This window comes from Canis lupus, chromosome 3 (genome assembly GCF_048164855.1).
Source record: "Canis lupus baileyi chromosome 3, mCanLup2.hap1, whole genome shotgun sequence".
Lineage (NCBI taxonomy): Eukaryota > Metazoa > Chordata > Mammalia > Carnivora > Canidae > Canis > Canis lupus.
The window spans coordinates 53,369,226-53,387,132 of NC_132840.1; the positions used below are offsets into that span (position 1 = coordinate 53,369,226).

At 44.1% G+C, this 17,907-nt stretch overlaps 1 protein-coding gene across 2 annotated transcripts in view; it reads right to left on the reverse strand.

Moving 5' to 3' along the window:
* Positions 1-8: 8 nt before the first annotated feature.
* Positions 9-17,907, reverse strand: part of SHISA6 (shisa family member 6) — a 278,218-nt gene continuing 260,319 nt past the window's right edge. The window contains exons 4-6 of one of the 2 annotated variants that reach the window (XM_072821110.1): positions 6,490-6,546; positions 2,607-2,759; positions 9-588 (exon numbers count right to left, since the gene is read on the reverse strand). In XM_072821110.1, coding sequence (XP_072677211.1) covers positions 38-588; positions 2,607-2,759; positions 6,490-6,546 — 761 coding nt within the window. In that variant the 3' untranslated portion in view covers positions 9-37. The remainder of the gene's footprint in view (positions 589-2,606; positions 2,760-6,489; positions 6,547-17,907) is intronic. The other variant, XM_072821111.1, reaches the window with a different exon arrangement.

A 17,907-nucleotide genomic window follows, 5' to 3' on the forward strand; every position in this document is an offset into this window, starting at 1 on the left:
GCGGCCCCGCCCCCTCCCCGCGGCCCCGCCCCGCCAGTCACACGGTGACTTCCGTCTTGCTGGCTGTGTAGCAGGTGTGGTGGCCCGGGATGTAGTGCAGCTGCTCCACCGTGTTGTGTCTGCGGGAGGCGAAGGCCTGGCGCTTGGCGGCCGTCTGGCTCTTGCCCAGGGTGGCATAGGAGTTACTGGAGGCACTGGGATGGGAGTGCATCTTGGTCATGCGGTACCGGTCCAGCACGGGCGTGGACACAAAGACGTCCGTGTGCGAGATGGCCCGCGACAGGGACTGCTCGGGGAAGGCCGTCCGCTCCGGGGACAGCAGCGGGTCCTGGGAGTGCAGGCGCTCCGTGGACAGCAGCTGCTCGTCGGACAGGATGCGGTCGTAGGGCAAGCCGAAGTCGTCCGGCAGGCCCCGCTCTGGGGACAGAACCCTGTCCTGCGACATGGCCCGGATGGGCCGGCGGGGTCGCTCGCGGGGTAAGGGCTTCTGCTGGGACATCTGGATGACATTGAGGGGCAGGGTGCCACGGGCGGCCAGGTCAGGCAGGTGCCGCCTCCTCATGTAATACTCATCAGCTTCCTTGTCAGCTGGAGAGAGAGAGAGGAGAGAGAGAGAGACAGTGAGAAGTCAGTTGAGGTGACACGAGGACTAACCCCCAACTCTGGAGCCCCGACAGGTGGAGTGCTTCTCCACCAAATGTGCAGAACCAGTCCCCAGAGATCTCCTTAAATGCAGATTCCGATTCAGACCTCCTGGCCTGGAGCGGACCTGAGAGGCTGCACCTCTCACCAGCTCCCCGGCAATGCTAATGCCCCTGGCTCAGGGTCGCTTTCAGTTTCCAGGGACGCAGGTGCCCCCAGAAGGTCCCCAGAGAGCTCGGGGCAGAGTTGATGGCAAGGCCGAGCCCCTGAAATCCTGCTCCAGAGCTATGTCGACCATACCACGGTCCTGAAACAGAACGGCTCCGGCTAAAACACTCAAGAAGCAGCTGGTGGCCTTCCAATGAGATTTGGAGCCTCTCTCCAAGGAAGCTGGGTTGCAGAGCCAGACTCCTGCTACAGTCAAGTAAGATGCTCCAACCAGGAGGCACTTGTGGAAATGCTTAGCTGGTAACTTAGGAACATAGTAACACCTCCTCTGAAGCAACAGCCAGTGCATAGGAAACAGTTGCACAGGCCTCAGCCCCACTCACACAGAATCAAGCCTACAACCACTTCACATGTGCCCACAATATGAGCAGGCCAGAGCCATCCTCTCTGTGGACCACATTCAATGCTCTGCCCTCTGTCCATCCAGGAGGCCCTCCCACGCTCACACGGACTGCTATACCCTTGAACTTACCTCGGACACACACCTGCCTGCTTTGCCCCAAATTTCAGGAATGAGGCTTCCTACCATCCTCAAAATCTCTGCAGGATGTGGAGATGCTGACTGCTCCACACTTTTCCCAGAGGATCACGGGTGGGTAAACCTTGCCTCCTTCTTCCCCACCATTCACCAGATTCCTCAGATCATCAGGGACCCCCACTTCTAGCCACAGAAATTCACTATTTCACCATGGAAGTGGCTGAGTAGATCCACGGGATGAACTCCATCAGGGTAGGTTACCCTGTAGCATCAAGGTCAAGCAAAGGCTCAGCCCCGCAGTTGGGTGGTCATTAAAATAGACCCATGGGGACATGGAGGCAGAAGGTCCAAGGGTCAGAAAGCTAGGAAAAAAGAGCTCTCTGGCCATGTACCTTCTTGACATTTTAATGGGTCTCAAACCCACCCATGTCCAGAGTCTTCTTAGATTCACATGGCAGAGCCGAGGTTACTGCACAAAATGCACTCGATGAAATGAGGTGCATGCATGGGAGTCTGGAATCTCAGGTTCTTAAGACAGTGTTGGCTGGGTTAGGGAGGGAGCTAGTTTCTGGGCCCTTCAAAGGGAAGTCTCTGGTGTGTGTGTGTGTGTGTGTGTGTGTGTGTGTGTGGTCTCAGAGAAAGCTATGGGACTGGTAGCCTCCACTCCAAGATAAGCTAGAGCTTGACGAAGGCTCACTGTTTGAAGGTGGCAGGTGCTGGCTGAGGCTGGAGAAGGGCTTTCTCTTGCAGGTAAATGGGTACATGTGTTGAAGTGCTGACTCTCACAGAAAAGTAGATTTGAGAATTCCATGGCCTCTGTCCTATGGGTAAGTAGATCAATCCAAGGATTCCGTGGCCTGTATTCTATAGGAAAGTGGATCTGAGGATTCTGTGGCCTCTGTCCTATGGGAAAGTGGATCCAAGGGTTCTGTGGCCTCTATCCTATGGGGAAGTGGATCCGAGGATTCTGTGGCCTCTGTCCTATGGGAAAGTGGATCCGAGGATTCCGTGGCCTCTGTCCTATGGGAAAGTGATTCCAAGATTCTGTGGCTTCTATTCGATTTGTAGGCAGATGGATTCAGGCCACCATAAAGAACAAACACAGGGGCTTCCCATCCTCTTCTTCCAAGCTATACCTCATTCTTTATTCTCAGCACTCCACGTCTGTCCCCTCAGGTGCAGAGCAGGAGAGAAAAACATAGGATGATGCCACAGAGGGCCCAGAGGCAAAGCCCAAGCCCGAGAAACCCCCACTTACTTAGCCTCTTCAGGGATGAATATTTGCTGGGGTGGGTCTTCACTGCTGACTCATAGGATGGGGGTAGGTGGGCCAAGTTCTGGAAGGAGCGGGAGAAAGAGAGGTCATAGGGCTCCGTGGCCGATGTCAGGATGTTGTTCATCCGTGGCTTCTCTGCAAAAGAAGGGAGGGGTGCATGGCATTAGCCAGGACAAAGGGCAGGCAGGGCCAAGGAAGGTCCAGATTCTATCTCTCCTCATCCTGCTTTCCTGGCCCCCCCGCCACTGTGCTAGGACACAGGTGGTGCTGGTGACTCAGTTTCCCTCATACCCAGTTCCAGTTGTCTACAAGCCTAGTGGCAGGTGCTGTTTTAGCCATGCTGGGGAGTTGCCCTTCCTTTAATGGCAAACTCCTCTGTATCTGATGAAGACGTATGCCTGATAGAGCTGAGGGGGGTCATAAAATTGTCTACTTTGGTGTGAAAGTTCCATCTTTTACCTCCTAGCTCTCAGGTTCAGAAAAATCTGAATTTGAAATAGGTAGAATGACTGGTCTTGTCCACAGACCCATAGACCTGGGTCTAGGACCCCAGCTCCACTGAGACTCCATCCCACATGGCCCATGATGTCATTCTATCCCTCACATCACCGCTTCTGCCTTAGACCTCCCCAAGCCCTGAGCCCCACAAGTCACTGTGAGCTCCAGAGCCATTTCTTCCTCCTCCAAGCCCTCCCCCTGAAGCCCCCTTGGCTATCTCTGAGCCACTGGAGGAAAGAATGTAGACAAAATGCTTAGCACATAATTTCCTTTTTCTCCCTCCTTCCCTTGAGCTAGAACCCTGAGATTCCAAAATCTGAAGAGAGAGAAGGGAGTGTATTCAATGCCAGACTGGAGGGGGGGGGGGAGGACGGGGGGGAGTAGTGGAAGAGAAGATGTGCAGGTGATGAGGTGGATGAATAATGAGGTGAATGAGCTGAGCTGGGCTCTGTGGTTGGGGCAAGAGAGGAGATGCAGGTATGGGCAAGGGAGTGGTTGAGAAGGAAGGAAGCAAGCAGGCCTTGCTGCTTGATTGACTTGCTGTGTGTCAGCAAGATGTCAACAGGTACTGCTGGAGAAACAGTGGTACCATTCCCCAATATGAGGCAGGCAGGTGGCTCTCTCATTGTCCCTCCCTCCTCTTTGGTTTGGGACCCCCAAGAAGGGCCAGGCTGTGGCTCCCCTGCCTCTTGGCAAAGAGAATGCCAAACTCTGGAAGTCAGGGATTCTGTGAAGTAGGAGACAACGAGGAGCACCGCTAGACTCGGTCCAAGGGCAGCCTTGCTACAGGGAACTCCCAGCTTCTCTATCCTTCCTGCCTTCACTGGTCCCCCCAAATACTGGAGATGAAGCTAGGGGAGCCCAGCCAATAAGCTGGTGTTCATGCCAGCTTGGTACATATGTGAGGGGGTGAGGGACGCTCTACATCCCCGAGAGATCAGAACATGCTGTACAGAAGAGCCTCCCTGGCATGGATCGGGACAGATGCCAGGAAGTGGAGTGGGCAGGAAGCTGGGAGCACTGCTATCGGAGCTGGGTAACAGCCACTAGTCCCCTAGCTCTCGTTTCTTCACTTTTGGTGATGCTGGGGAGGATGAAGCTCCCCTCTCCCTGTTGGTATCATATTCCCACTGAGGGCACAGCTCAGGTCACCCGCATCCAAACGCAACATTTCTGGATGCTCTTACCAACCCCCACTTCGCCCTCCCCACTGTTCTTCAGCTCATGCTGCTGAGCCAAGGCCAGCTCTTTTTTGTCTTCTGCCTCCACCATGACTACCCCTGTCTTCTTGTTCATGCGCTCTCTCCTAGTGCCATGCCCTTCCTTACTCATCTTCTGTCCAAATTCTCTCTTCGCTCAAGACTCTTCGCTATGGCAATGTCACATCTTCTCAGCCCGTGGTGATATCTGGTCTTCAAGCCCCTATTGCTTTTCCAGGCAATCCCACCCAGTTGAGTGCCTATGTGATCTCTAATCATTTGACTTGAGCCAGTCTTGTTGATCGCCAAAGATAGCCATATCCTTGACAGCAAAAACTTGCTTTCTAATTGGTCTGATGCCTCCATAGTGTTTGGCCCTAAATAAGGATCCAATTAATGCTCTTTGGTTAATCAAGTTGACACAGGACACATTCCCCTTTAATAGTCACTCTGCTAGCTCCTGGGGGAAAGTGTAGCCTCCAAGAAACAGATACAGAGAAAACTCTGCTTCTACCAGGCTGTGAGTTGCTCAAGGTCAGGGACTAGATCTATCTACCCTCACCTCCTTGTAACAGGTGGAAAAAGAAGACAGGGAGAGGAACAGGGAAGAATGGCTCTTCCTTCTGTCCTCAGGAGGCTGTGCTTGTGTTGGCCACTTCTGGAGAAAACCAGCTGCTACTTATCCTTCCAGAATGTTCAGGAGCAAGCAGAGCACTCCTCGCTTGCCTCTTCTGGCTCCTCTTCCTGCTGCTGCGTCATCACCATGGGCATCCCCCAGGCTCTCGGCTTCTGCCTTCTGCTTTTCTCTTTCAGCCTTCTCACACAAAATGGGCCCCCCCCCAACTTCCAGGGCATCTGTTCCTGCTTCCAAAGCATAACTTACATCTTCAGCCGTAACCTGACTCCAGACTGCATGTCTGCATTTCTAGCTGCCTGCTGAGTCATTTTTCTTAACTACCCTATGGTCCCCTCCAGCTTTAGAGGTCCAGATCCAAATTCACCATTGACAGCTTCCTCTCCTCTATGCCCTAGCTGCCTTCCTACCTCTTCAGATTGCGTCCCAAAGAACCCCCACTCTTCTCATTGATCATAGCTTGGCATTTTATTCACAGTTGACTCTCATCAGCCATATTCAGCGAGTCACTACTCCACCACGTTTCATATCTGAACCTTCTGTCTTTTCCTATCGTCCACATCATTGCTGGTAACCTGCTGCTTCTTAACTGATCTACAATGTCTTCCAGTTCTGGTTTATCCCAGATCCCGCAACCGGAAATGGCTTATTAAACTATCGCTTTCATCACAAATTTCCACTAGGACCCTAGCCCTAGAGGGGGGGCCATGAGAATAGTCCAGTTCTGTCCTAATTATGATGCTCAACACCTCAATGCTGACGCAGAGCATGATCTCCCAGGAGAGTGGTCAATCTCTCTGCCAAGCGAGCTGCAGATTTTATCTTTGAGTTTCTTTCTCACTAAAATTTAATGATGTTTTCACTCCTTCAGAGCAAAGACAGAAGGATGACTGATAGCTCGTAATTTACATGGCTGTCTTATGTTATACCAAGTTTCAAGCAGGTACCAAAAATAGTTTTCCTCTGCAGTTCCAGATGTTAAAGTTGCAATCTGGCAGGAGGAGGTTATGAGAAGGAAGCGTGGTTTTGTAAACCTTTGGAGCCATGCTCCTGCTCCTAAATTCTACAACCTGCTGCTTCCTCACCCTGCCAAGGGGCTACCGCTCAGGTCCCCCAGTTTGGTTTTGAGTGTTAGCAAACCTTAACTGCCCTGGGGTGGATTGATAGAATGTATGCCAAGTCACATGCTATTAGTAAATGGTACCACGAGCAGCACTGGGCAAAGGAGAGTGCTCACCCCTTGCTGTGAACATATGGAATTTATGACTGCAAGAAGTGATCTGGATCGCACATGAGAATGGGGTAGGGAAGGGTCTCACTCCTTCCCTTTCACAGTGGAAGATCACTCCAGTTCCAGAGGTGGGACATGAGGGGACAACGGTCTAAGCATGGGACTGAGCCATCATGGGCTCCTTGCACCTCCTGGGCTTCAGTGAATCATGACCATATGTCTGATGCCTGATGGACATCAGTCATCAGGATGGAGCCAGTAAGAATGGGGATGGACTGTGAAGTGCCCACAGCCGTCTCTCACCATGTGTAGGGGTCTGGGCAGCACTGCTTAAAATCGGGTGGTTATACTGATGATCACCTGGAAATCATAGAAAAGAGAAGTTTAAAGAAAAGTTCAGGCATTCCATTGTCTCTCCCACACAACTCTCTTGACCTCTACTAGGCTTCTCTGAGTCCAAGGAAGCCCTTCTGCAAAGCCTGGGCCCTTTGATGCCCTGGAAATGTGAAGGGCAGGAGGCAGTGTGTTGGGCGCATAGAACCTTCCCCTGCTACTGGCATCTCTCTCCTTCTCTGTCACCATGGAGACCCACCCACATCTGTACCTCTGGTTGACCGGCAACAGAGGTTTGTTGGGAGCGGAGGTGGGTGGAGAAGAAGGTTGGAGACTAAGGGGCATTTGGCAAGTAGATACGCATGGGGTGGGAAACTGGGTAGGGGAAGTAGATCCTTTTAGGGGGAGGAGTGTTTTAGGGTGGGGTTAGCCAGAAAGAGAATGCCCTTTATGGGGCTTTGGTTTGTCCTGAGCCTTTGTTTACACATGTCTGAGTGCAGCCCAAGATGGGGCAAGCTGATGTGAACTGTCCACTGCTTGGGATCACAAGCCCTGGGTTCTAGGCTCTGTGCCTCTAAATGACACAGCCCAACATTTTGAAAGCATTTATTTTTGTTATAAATGCAAAGTCCACATGGATTGAACAAGTCACAAAATTAATAGAGTCCCAGTTGCCAAAGCCCAGAGTTCCAAGGCATTCTGAGGGCTCCTAAAACTGAATGCAGGTGTGATTTTGCCACAAAAGCACTCTTCGGCCCTGTGTTTTTACTTCAACATTGTATTTTTTGCATCTGATTTCAACTAAAACAAGGGGAAAAGGAGGCATGAAGTCCTTGCTTTAGTTTATCTAAACCATGATTTACAGTCATGCCATCCTCTGGAGGCTCAAAGATCTGCTTCTGTTTCCTTACATATTGCTTTTGAAACCATCTTTTCTACCCCTGGCATTGAAGCCTCTGGCTGCTCAATATTCAGCTCCCTCACCAGATCCTCTTTCTTCTCGTATTTTCGACATACTGGTGTTTCACAAAGGCTCTACCTTCTTGCCCAAACTGATAGTTCTCAAATGTACACCTCTCGTTCCAGGTCCATCTGGTCTGTAGGGTTTAATTATAAATAGCTTAGGGACATGTGTTGAAATTCCTGCCCTTAGCCCAAACCACCGTGTCCCAAATTGACCTGAGCATTCTCATCGTTTTATTGTCCAATGGTCAAGCCTCTGTCTGGCTGTTTCATGGGCTTGCAATGTAGAACCCCAGTCATGGTCCATCATTTCCCTCCCTTTACCTACCATCTCTGAGACCCCAAATCCTGTTCTTAAGCCACCTCCGAAACCCAGGCCCATGATCTATCTTTTCATCCAGATTCTTCTTAGCTCTAGTTCCTGTCCATTTCCAAGACACTGGGTACTCCTACTAGGCAAAATTTCCCCTACCCATGGAATCATCATGACATCATTCCTTTGGTTCAGACCGTCCTCTTTAAATAGTCATGGACACCATCCAATGGGGGCGTGGGTTTGAGCAGCAAGCCAGAATTTCTCACATCACAGTATTCTTTCCTCCCAAGACAGATTATGAAGTTACATCCAGGGGAAAAACTTTTTCCAAAGGTTGTATCAATTCTACACCAGACCTGAATTTAAGCAAGAGGAGAGAATCCAGGAAGGGAGATAAAGAATATATATATTTCCCTTTTTGCTTGTCTTCCAGAGGCAAGGAGAAAACCGGTGTCACTGCTTTCTGTTATTTATTTATTTATTTATTTATTTATTTATTTATTTATTTATTTATTTTGGTTTATTTGTTTTTAGGCAATATGGCAGCATCAGAGAGATAGTTGCAACAAATGGAAGAGCCCAGGTGGAATGGTGGAGAGTATATGTACATATACATATGAACATTTAAGTTCCTTTTCTTTGCTACTATAAATATGCTGCGATGAATAGCATCATACATTTGTTATTTTGCACAAATAGGAACACTTCTAATCTTCCATTTTAGAATCTAGGTGCCACCGAAGAAAGCGGCATCGAATATGTTGGCAAATTGAACACCAATAAAAAATACATTTATACATACATATAAAAAGAAAGCGGCATCGATTCAGGTTCAGTTAGTCATTCTTGGTCACCAGCTGTGCTCTGTGTTTTGTGCTACACACATAAATTTTTGAAAACTAATATTCATACTGATTTTGATCTGAATCTATGTTACTGGGCCACCAATTTCCAAATGGTAAAAAAAAAAAAAAAAACCTTTAAATATCTCATTTGAGGTGGTCCTGATACTTTTTCTTTACAGATGAGTTTGCAAGTAGGATAGAGGTCTTGCATTTAGATATTTTGTTTACAAATGCAATGCTTTTCCTTTTGTTTGAATCAGTACTTTGAATGTTTTGCTAACATTCAATTAAGGAAAGAAATTTAAATCACAAAGAAGAAAATTAAAACTGTCTTAAACTAACCACCATGACACTTTATATTTTCTTTTGTTTCTCTCCCCTTGTAAATTACTATGTGTATGTTTACATTCAGACACACACACACACACACACACACACACAATATAACAATGAATTACCTTTTGCATTTGTCATTTTGCACAAGTGAGAATCAGCTGTCAGCTCTAAAATTGGAGAAAAATACGATGATTTAATCCTATTTGTGCAAAATAACCAATGTATGAGGTTAGTCATTGCAGCATCTTTATAATAGCAAATAAAAAGAACTTAAATGTTCATATGTATATGTAGATATACACACATAGATAAATACATACAGTTTCCACAGATGTAAGTGTCCCAAATATACTACTTTTAATCTGTTTCCTTTATACTTAATGGACAATCTACCTTGAATATATTTTCACATTTTGAAATATTCCTTGAAATATTTTTTTTAGATTTTCTTTTTAATTCATGAGAGTCACAGAGAGAGGCAGAGACACAGGCAGAGGGAGAAGCAGGCTCCACACAGGGAGCCCAATGCGGGACTCGATCCCAGGACCCTGGGATCACGACCTGAGCCAAAGGCAGATGCTCAACTGCTGAGCCACCCAGGCATCCCTCCTTGAAATATTTTATATGGTTTCACAATAGTCCTTTCTTTAGAATAGTCTATAGTATATAGCTAGAACTTAAGCATAATATGTTTATTTCATAGATGTAGTTAAACATTCCCCTATTATTGTATATTTAGAATGTTTTAAAGTTCAGTAATGTTACACCAAACAACCTTGAACACCAATCCCTGCCATGTCTTATTTCCTTTGGCAACTAATGAAAAGCAGTCTTTCTAGGTCAACACACTGTAAACTGCCCAGCCAAGTGATGAAATGGATTGACAGACTGACAGATTTCCTCCTACTGAGCCATTCGTCTCTTCCTGGGAATTCTCTTATTTGATTTTGGTGTCATAGTCTTTCATTAAAACACTGGATTCTATTTGTATATATTTTACTTATAAATTTTTGAAGATTTATTTATTTATTTGAGAGAGAGAGAGACAGAGAGTACGTGCCAGTGAGGGAAGGGAGAAAGAGAATCTCAAGCAGACCCCACCCCCACCGTGGTAAGCATGCAGCTGGAGGGGCGGGGCTCACTCTCACAACCCTGAGATCATGACCTCAGCCAAAACCAAGATTCCAATGCTTAATCAAATGTGCCACCCAGGCGCCCCTTGCATATGTCTTATTTAGTTCATACATACTCATAAAGTTTGTCTTTTTCTTGTGCATCAAGTTAGTGCATCCAGATAATGGTTTTGTTAAGCCAGCTGTATAACATTCCATTTTTCTGTGTGCCCTGAAACTATTAATATAGCACTTGAGATACCTGTTCTTTGGAAGTTTGGAGGAATGCAATAATAAATATGTCTGGTGTCTTTGGGGGGAACTTTTCTGTTAGTACCATAGTAGGATGATGATTTATTGTTTCATTGACCGCACAACAAAAAAATTGGGAGATGGATGTTGTATCCATTTTTTAATAAAGATTTTATTTATTTATTCATGAGAGATAGAGAGAGACAGAGAGAGAGACAGAGACAGAGACATAGGCAGAGGGAGAAGCAGGCTTCATGCAGGGAGTCTGATGTGGGACTTCATTCCGGGACTCCAGGATCACATCCTGGGCCAAAGGCAGGTGCTAAACTGCTGAGCCACCCAGGCAACCCTGTTGTATCCATCTTATATCCAATTTAGAGTTAGGGAATTTAGAGTTAGGGAAACTGAATTTTGCAGAAGTCAAATAATTGGCTTAACAGGTGAAGCCGGGGTGCACACCCAGGCGAGATGGCTCAAAAGCCCACATCCTTAACCATTATGCACACTGCTTCTCACACTCGGCAACATTTTCTTTGCATATTTACCCATTCAGTTTTCCAACTCTAAATTCAACTTGTAATTTCTGTTCTTCTTAAATATATCCATCGGATATTTGAAACTTTATTAGTTTAAAACTATAACATCCCCCCCCCCCAAAAAAATCCTATGTACATGAAATTCCAACTCTTTTCTTACTCTTAATTTTCTATGTTACTGTTTTCTAGATCAGTGATTTATTCATATTATTATTCTTTTCCCAAGAATAATACCCCTTATACATATACATATCAATTCTTTTCTTCTTTCTCTTTCTTTCTTTCTTTCTTTCTTTCTTTCTTTCTTTCTTTCTTTCTTCTTTCTTTCTTTCTCTTTCTTTCTTTTTCTTTTGTCTTCAAATCTTTATGCTTTTGGCCTTGTTCATTTCTACCCTCCTAATTTTCTTTGGTTTGGTTGGTTTTTGTTTTCTCATTTCTGGGCTCGAATCTTTGGTCCATTTACTTTTCCTCTCTTCTGTTAATATGGTCTTTAGCTCTGATTTGTCTTTGGCATTTTCTTGTGAGTGTCGATACACAATGTTCTTATTGTTGCAATGTCCTAAATGATCTGTAATTGCAGCCTTCATTTTCCCTCTGACCCAAGAGTTCTTTAGTAGAGTGTTGTTACATTTTGAAGTGTTTGGGTTTGTTGGTTTGAGCTTTGGCCCTTAATTTTCTTTTATTTTTTTTCTCTCTTTTTTTTAAGATTTTATTTATTCATGAGTGACACAGAGAGAGGCAGAGGGAGAAGCAGGTTCCTGTGGGGAGCCCAATGCAGGACTTGATTCCAGGACCCCAGGATCATGACTTGAGGCATATACTCAACCATTGAACCACCTAGGTGCCCCTGGCCCCGTCTTATTGTATTGTGGTCAGAGAACAGGGCCTGTACACTTTCTGCTTTGGGGAATTTATTGATATTTCCTCTGTAGGATACCATAGGATCGATTTTTGTAAATGTTTCGTGCGTACTTAGAGAAGAGGTATATTTTCTTTTTGGAGGGTACAAAATGGGCATATATCTATTCAATCAGACACATGAAATACATCATTCAGTTCTTCTCTATACCAATTCACTCGTTGCCTACTTATTCTGTCAAAGAAGGAGGTATGTGTATGTGTTAGGGTCTCCCACTATTTTGTGTTCCTGTCATTTTCTCTTGGTATTTGTCATGGGATTGGTTTTATGTGCTCCCAAGCCACATTATTCAGCACAAAGACGCTCATGTTGCTTACATCTTCTTTGTGGCTGTCCTCTTTATCAATGTGAAATAATCCTTTCTATCCTATGTAATGCCTTTTTTTTCCACCTTTAAGTCCTCACGATCTGATGTTTATATTGCCAACCCAGCTCTTTTGTTTGCATTTGCCTGATAAACTTTGCCTATCCTTTTATATCTAACCTTTCTGTGTCATGTTGTTTTATACTTGTCTCTTGACAGAGCACATAGTTTTTTAAAGAAAATCTGCCATACTTGCTTTGACACTTTGCAGACTGCTTTGAGAGCTAGAAACAAGTCCTCTTGCTTAGAAAGCTGTCCTCCTTTCTTCTTCATTTTTTTAAGATTTATTCATTTGAGAGAGAGAGAGAGCAAGTAAGAGTGAGTGGTGAGGAGGGGCAGAGGGAGAGAGAGAGAGAAAATCCTCAAGCAGACTCTCCACTGAGCGCAGACCCCAACTCAGGGCTTGATCCCAGGACCCCGAGATCATGACCTGAGCTGAAACCAAGAGTCAGACGCTTAACCAACTGAGCCATCCAGGTGCCCCTCCTTCTATTGTGGCTCCCTACCTTCTGGCTATAGTTGTATGTTAATAGAGGCCAAATTCTAGGTCATGGTTGATTTGACCAGGTGTGACTGTCATGCTCAGCCTAGGCCAATTAGAGCTCTTTTTCCAGAAATTAGGAATTATAAGGGAGGTTTGGTCTCTGCATGGCTGGACCCATGGCATGTAAACTATGTAGCTACGGGCAGTCTCATAGACTTGGAAGAGAGAAGGTCAGCCTTTAGAGACTGTGGCACATTATATTTTACAAAAACAGCCACGGTTCTAGTCCCAGAACATTCCCAGTCCCCCATTAGAGGGAGTATCCTCTTCATCGCCTTGAAACTGGAAGGCCTCCATGATTACGTTAGTGAGCACAATGCAATAGAATACTGTATGACTTCCAAGCTAGGTTGCCAAAGGTCATATGGCTCTCACCTGTCTCTCTCTCTCTCTCTCTTTTTTTTCGCCTGTCTCTCTTGAGGCACAATCAACCTTGGATCTCAGCCACCATGCTGTAAACAAGTCCAGGCCACATGCAATGGCTATAGGTAAGGGCTGGCAGCTCCAGCTGAGATAAATGTTGCCTTCATTGTATCATTTTCTATGATGAAAAATTTTTTTAATTTTGAAATTATAGATTCACATGCAACTAAAAGAAAGAATACAGATATCTTGTATACCCTTTAGCCAACTTCCTCAGTGGTCACATTTTACAAAACCATAGGCTGTATCAAAACCAGAATATTGACACTGATGCAGTCAGGGCACAGAACATTGCCATCACTAGAAGGAGGGCTTCTTATGGCTCTTCTATAGACATACCCTCTTCTTTCCTGTACCCACCCCCTCACTAACCCCTGGTCACCATTAACCTGTCCATCATTTCTATACTTTTATAATTTCAAGAATATTATATATATGGGATCTTACAGTATGTAGCCTTCGAGATAGGATTCTTTTCATCAAGCATAATTCCCAGAGATCCACCAGGTCATTTCATGTATCAATAGCTCAGTATTTTTTATTGCTGAGTAGTAAATATCCTATGATCTCAGTAACACAGCTTAACTATTCTTCTTTTGAAGGACATCTGGGTTGTTCTCAGTTTTGTTATATTCCAAAGAGAGTTACTAGAAACATTCATGTGCAGATTTTTGTGTCAACGTGTCTTAATTTTCTAGGATAAATGCCTAGGAACACAACCACTGGATTATGTGGTAGTTATATGTTTAATCTTTTAGAGAATGTGCTAAACTGTCTTCTAGATTGGCTGTACCATTTTAAATTCCCACCAGTAATGAATGAGTGATCCAGTTTATCCACATCTTTGTGAGCATTTGGTGTTGCCACAATTTTTTATTTTAGTCATTTTTAGTTAGCTTTGATAGCTGTATAGTGATATCTCATTGTGGCTATAATTTGCATTTCCCTAATGGCTAATGATGTTAAACATCTTTTCATGTGGTTATTTTTCATCTGTACATCTTCTTCAGTGAAATGTCTCTTGATTACTTTTGCCCATTTCTAATCAGATTGTTTACATTTTTCCTATTAAATGTGGAGACTTCTTTTTATATCCTAGATAATCATTACTGGTAGGATATGTGGCTTGTAAATATCGCCTCCCAGCCCATAGCTAAGACAAACTATGTCATCCTTTTTAACAATCTTTTGCAGAACAAAAGTTTTAATTTTGATGAAATCTAATTTATCAGGTTTTTTTTTCTTTTAGAGATTGTGCTTTCAGTGTCAAGTCTAAATCTCTTTTCCAAGCCCTAGGTCCTGAAGATTTTTTATTTTCTTCTGTTTTTTTCCCTCTAGATGTTTTATGTTTTACATTTAAGTCTGTGATCCACTTTGAGTTATTATTATTTATTTATTTACTTACTTATTTTAAGAAAGAGAGAGTTGGCAGGGAGGGGCAAAGGGAGAGGGGGTGAGAGAATCCTAGCCGACTCCGTGTCCACACAGAGCCTGACACAGGGCTTGATCTCATGACCTTGACATCACGACCTGAGCTGAAATCAAGAGTCTGATGCTTAACCAACTGAGCCACCCAGGTGCTCCATTTTGAGTTAATTTTTTATACAAAGTGTGAGATTTAGGTTTAAGTCGAGGACTTTTTTTTCCCCTCTTCTTTTCTTTCTTTCTTTCTTTCTTTCTTTCTTTCTTTCTTTCTTTCTTTCTTTCTTTCTTTCTTTCTTTTTTTCTTCTTTTCTTTCTAATGGCCAATTACTTTGGCGTCATTTCTTGAAAAGGCTCTCTCCTCCATTTAGTTGCTTTTGGATATGTGTCAAAAAAAAAAAAAAACCCAGTTGGATATATTTGTTTGAGTCCATGTCTAGGTTTTCTATTCTGTTTCATTGATCTACATGTCCTTTCTCTGCCAATACTAAACTATCTCTTTGTTTTCATTTTCAGAAACAGTCTTTTGTTTTTATTGAAGCATAGTTGACACATAATGGTACATTAGTTTCAGGTGTACAACATAGTGATTTGACAACTCTATATGTTATGCTGTGCTCACTGCAAGCATAGCTCCCATCTGTCACCATACAACACTATCACAATGCCATTGACTATATTCTCTATGAATACAAATAGTATAGATCAATGTAGCTGTATATTTCTTGAAATTGAGTAGACTGATCCCTTCCAGCTTAGTTCTCCTTTTAACAGTTATTTTATCTATTCTAGCTCCTTTATGTTTCCATATAAATTTTAGAATAATATGTTTCCATATAAATTTTAGAATAATACTGGCTATACCTACAAAGACTCTTGTGAGGACATTGATAAGAATTTTGTTAAATATGTATATTATTTTGGGAGAATTGATAGGCTCACTCTGCTGATCTTTCCATCCATGAGCATAGTATGTCTATTTATATGGTGTCACTTAAATTCCTTTGACAATTTTACTATATTTTAAAAGTTATTTTCTTAGCTATTGCTCTAGGGGTTACAATATGCTCCTTCACTTATTACAATCTTCAGGACTAATTTACTCCCAAAAGCATATGGGAACTTTGCCCCAATATTGCTCCAATGAATCACCCTCCCTTATACTGTCATTGTCATATATATTATCTCTCTATATCTATCTATCATCTATCTATCTATCTATCTATCTATCTATCTATCTATCTATCAATCATCTATCTATCCAATACTCTGAAAATTGACCAAAAAGTATACAACAATCTGAGAAGCACTTGTATTTAAGAACTGCCGAACTTCAGGTAGGATAGTGAGAGTTTCTGACATTCCTCCATATATATGTGTATATGTTATACCCAATGATTAGTATTCAAGTTATTGATATACAAAATTCTATATCTTTTCAAAAAGTTAAGAGAAGAAATGAGAAAAATATGTATGGAGTTTATCACATTAATAATGCATTTATCATTTCTGGTGTGTTTCATTTCTTCCAGTGAATTTGAATTACTGTCTAGTATATACTTTTTTTTCAGGCTGTTAAGTTTCTTCAGCATTTATTTATTTATTTTTTTCTTCAGCATTTCTTGTCAGTCAGATGTGCTATCAGAGAATTTTCTTCATCTTTGCTTACCTGAGAATGTCTTTATTGCACCTTCATTTTTGAAGGTTAATTTTGCTATTATAGACTTCTTGGCTGACAGGTGTTTTCAGCACTTTGAATGGGACTTCCCAACTACCTCTGGCCTCCATTACTTTAGATGAGAGTCAGCCATTAATTGTATTGGTTCTCTTTTGTAGGGAGGGCTGGGGTGTCACCCAACACCCCAAATCCAGTGAGTCCCTTTTGACCTGACAGTAGCACAGGTGCCAATACTCACAGCCGTCTCCATCTTGGTGAAATCTGTGCAGTCTGATCTGGGGGGAGGCCAGGAGAATCCCAAGACTGTCATAAACTCTTCACTCCTACCGTAAGTTCATCAGTTTTTCAAGCACAAATGCTTTTCAGATGTTGTAAGCTTTTTGATTGTCCAGAGTACTGAAATGGCTTTTTTTTTAAAGATTTTATTTATTTATTCATGAGAGACACAGAGAGAGGCAGAGACACAGGCAGAGGGAGAAGTAGGCTCCTTGCAGGGAGCCAGATGCAGGACTTGATCCCAGAACCCCGGGATCACTCCCTGAGCCGAAGGCAGATGCTCAACCCCTGAGCCACCCAGATGCCCCTGAAATGGCTGCTTTTATTGCTTTTTTTTTTTTTTAATTTTTATTTATTTATGATAGTCACAGAGAGAGAGAGGTAGAGACACAGGCAGAGGGAGAAGCAGGCTCCATGCACTGGGAGCCCGATGTGGGATTCGATCCCGGGTCTCCAGGATCGCGCCCTAGGCCGAAGGCAGGCGCCAAACCGCTGCGCCACCTAGGGATCCCGAAATGGCTGCTTTTATCAGTTCTGTCCAGCTTCATAGTTACTTTATGGGGACAGGATTTGTTAATGGTCTCAACGGGCCACGGCCAGCTTCCCCTAGATGCTTGACATACTCTCCCCAACTCCCTGTTTCTCAGCCAGGCTGATGTAGTCTCTCAAGTAGCCTAAGACCTCAGTGCTCAAAGAGATGCCAGGATGGAGATCAGGAGGAAAGGGGAGTCTGACTGGGTCCTCAGTCTCTTGGGAGCATGAAGATGCTTTAGAGTCTTTCAGTATTAGTAAAATCCCAAACACATTTTAGACTAAACATTTTGTATCCAGGGAAAGTGAGACCTGTGTCCAGATTTCATACACACTCACACACTTTAATAATTAGAATATTGGCTGGAAAAACTCATTTTTTGGTATAGAAGACACATCCTAGGAGCACTTAATAGGTTCCAAAGTTCCTTTACCTTGAGATCAAGGGAATTACTTGTTATTAGCTGAGACATTATCGGAAATAGAGAAAGATTCCACAGGGGGCTTTTTGCTAGCTTTGCCTTGAGTGCAAGCTCAATGGCTCTCCACCTCCACTGGGTGGGGACTGGGCAATGGTGATTCCATGTGAAGACCATCTTGTGTTCGCATCAGAGCTGGCACCCACTGAGTACCTCCATGACAGTGTTCCCAAAACTGGCTCCCGAAAATCTTGTGGATTCCTTGGAGGCACCTCAAGGGCTCCTGTTTAAAAATAGAGTCTAAGGGTACCTGAGTGGCTCAGTTGGTTAAGCAACTGTCTTCAACTCAGGTCATTATCTTGGGGTCCTGGGATCAAGCCCTGCATCAGGTTCCCGACTCAGCGGGGAGTCTGCTTCTCCCTCTCCCTCTGCCCCCTGCTTATGCTCCCTCT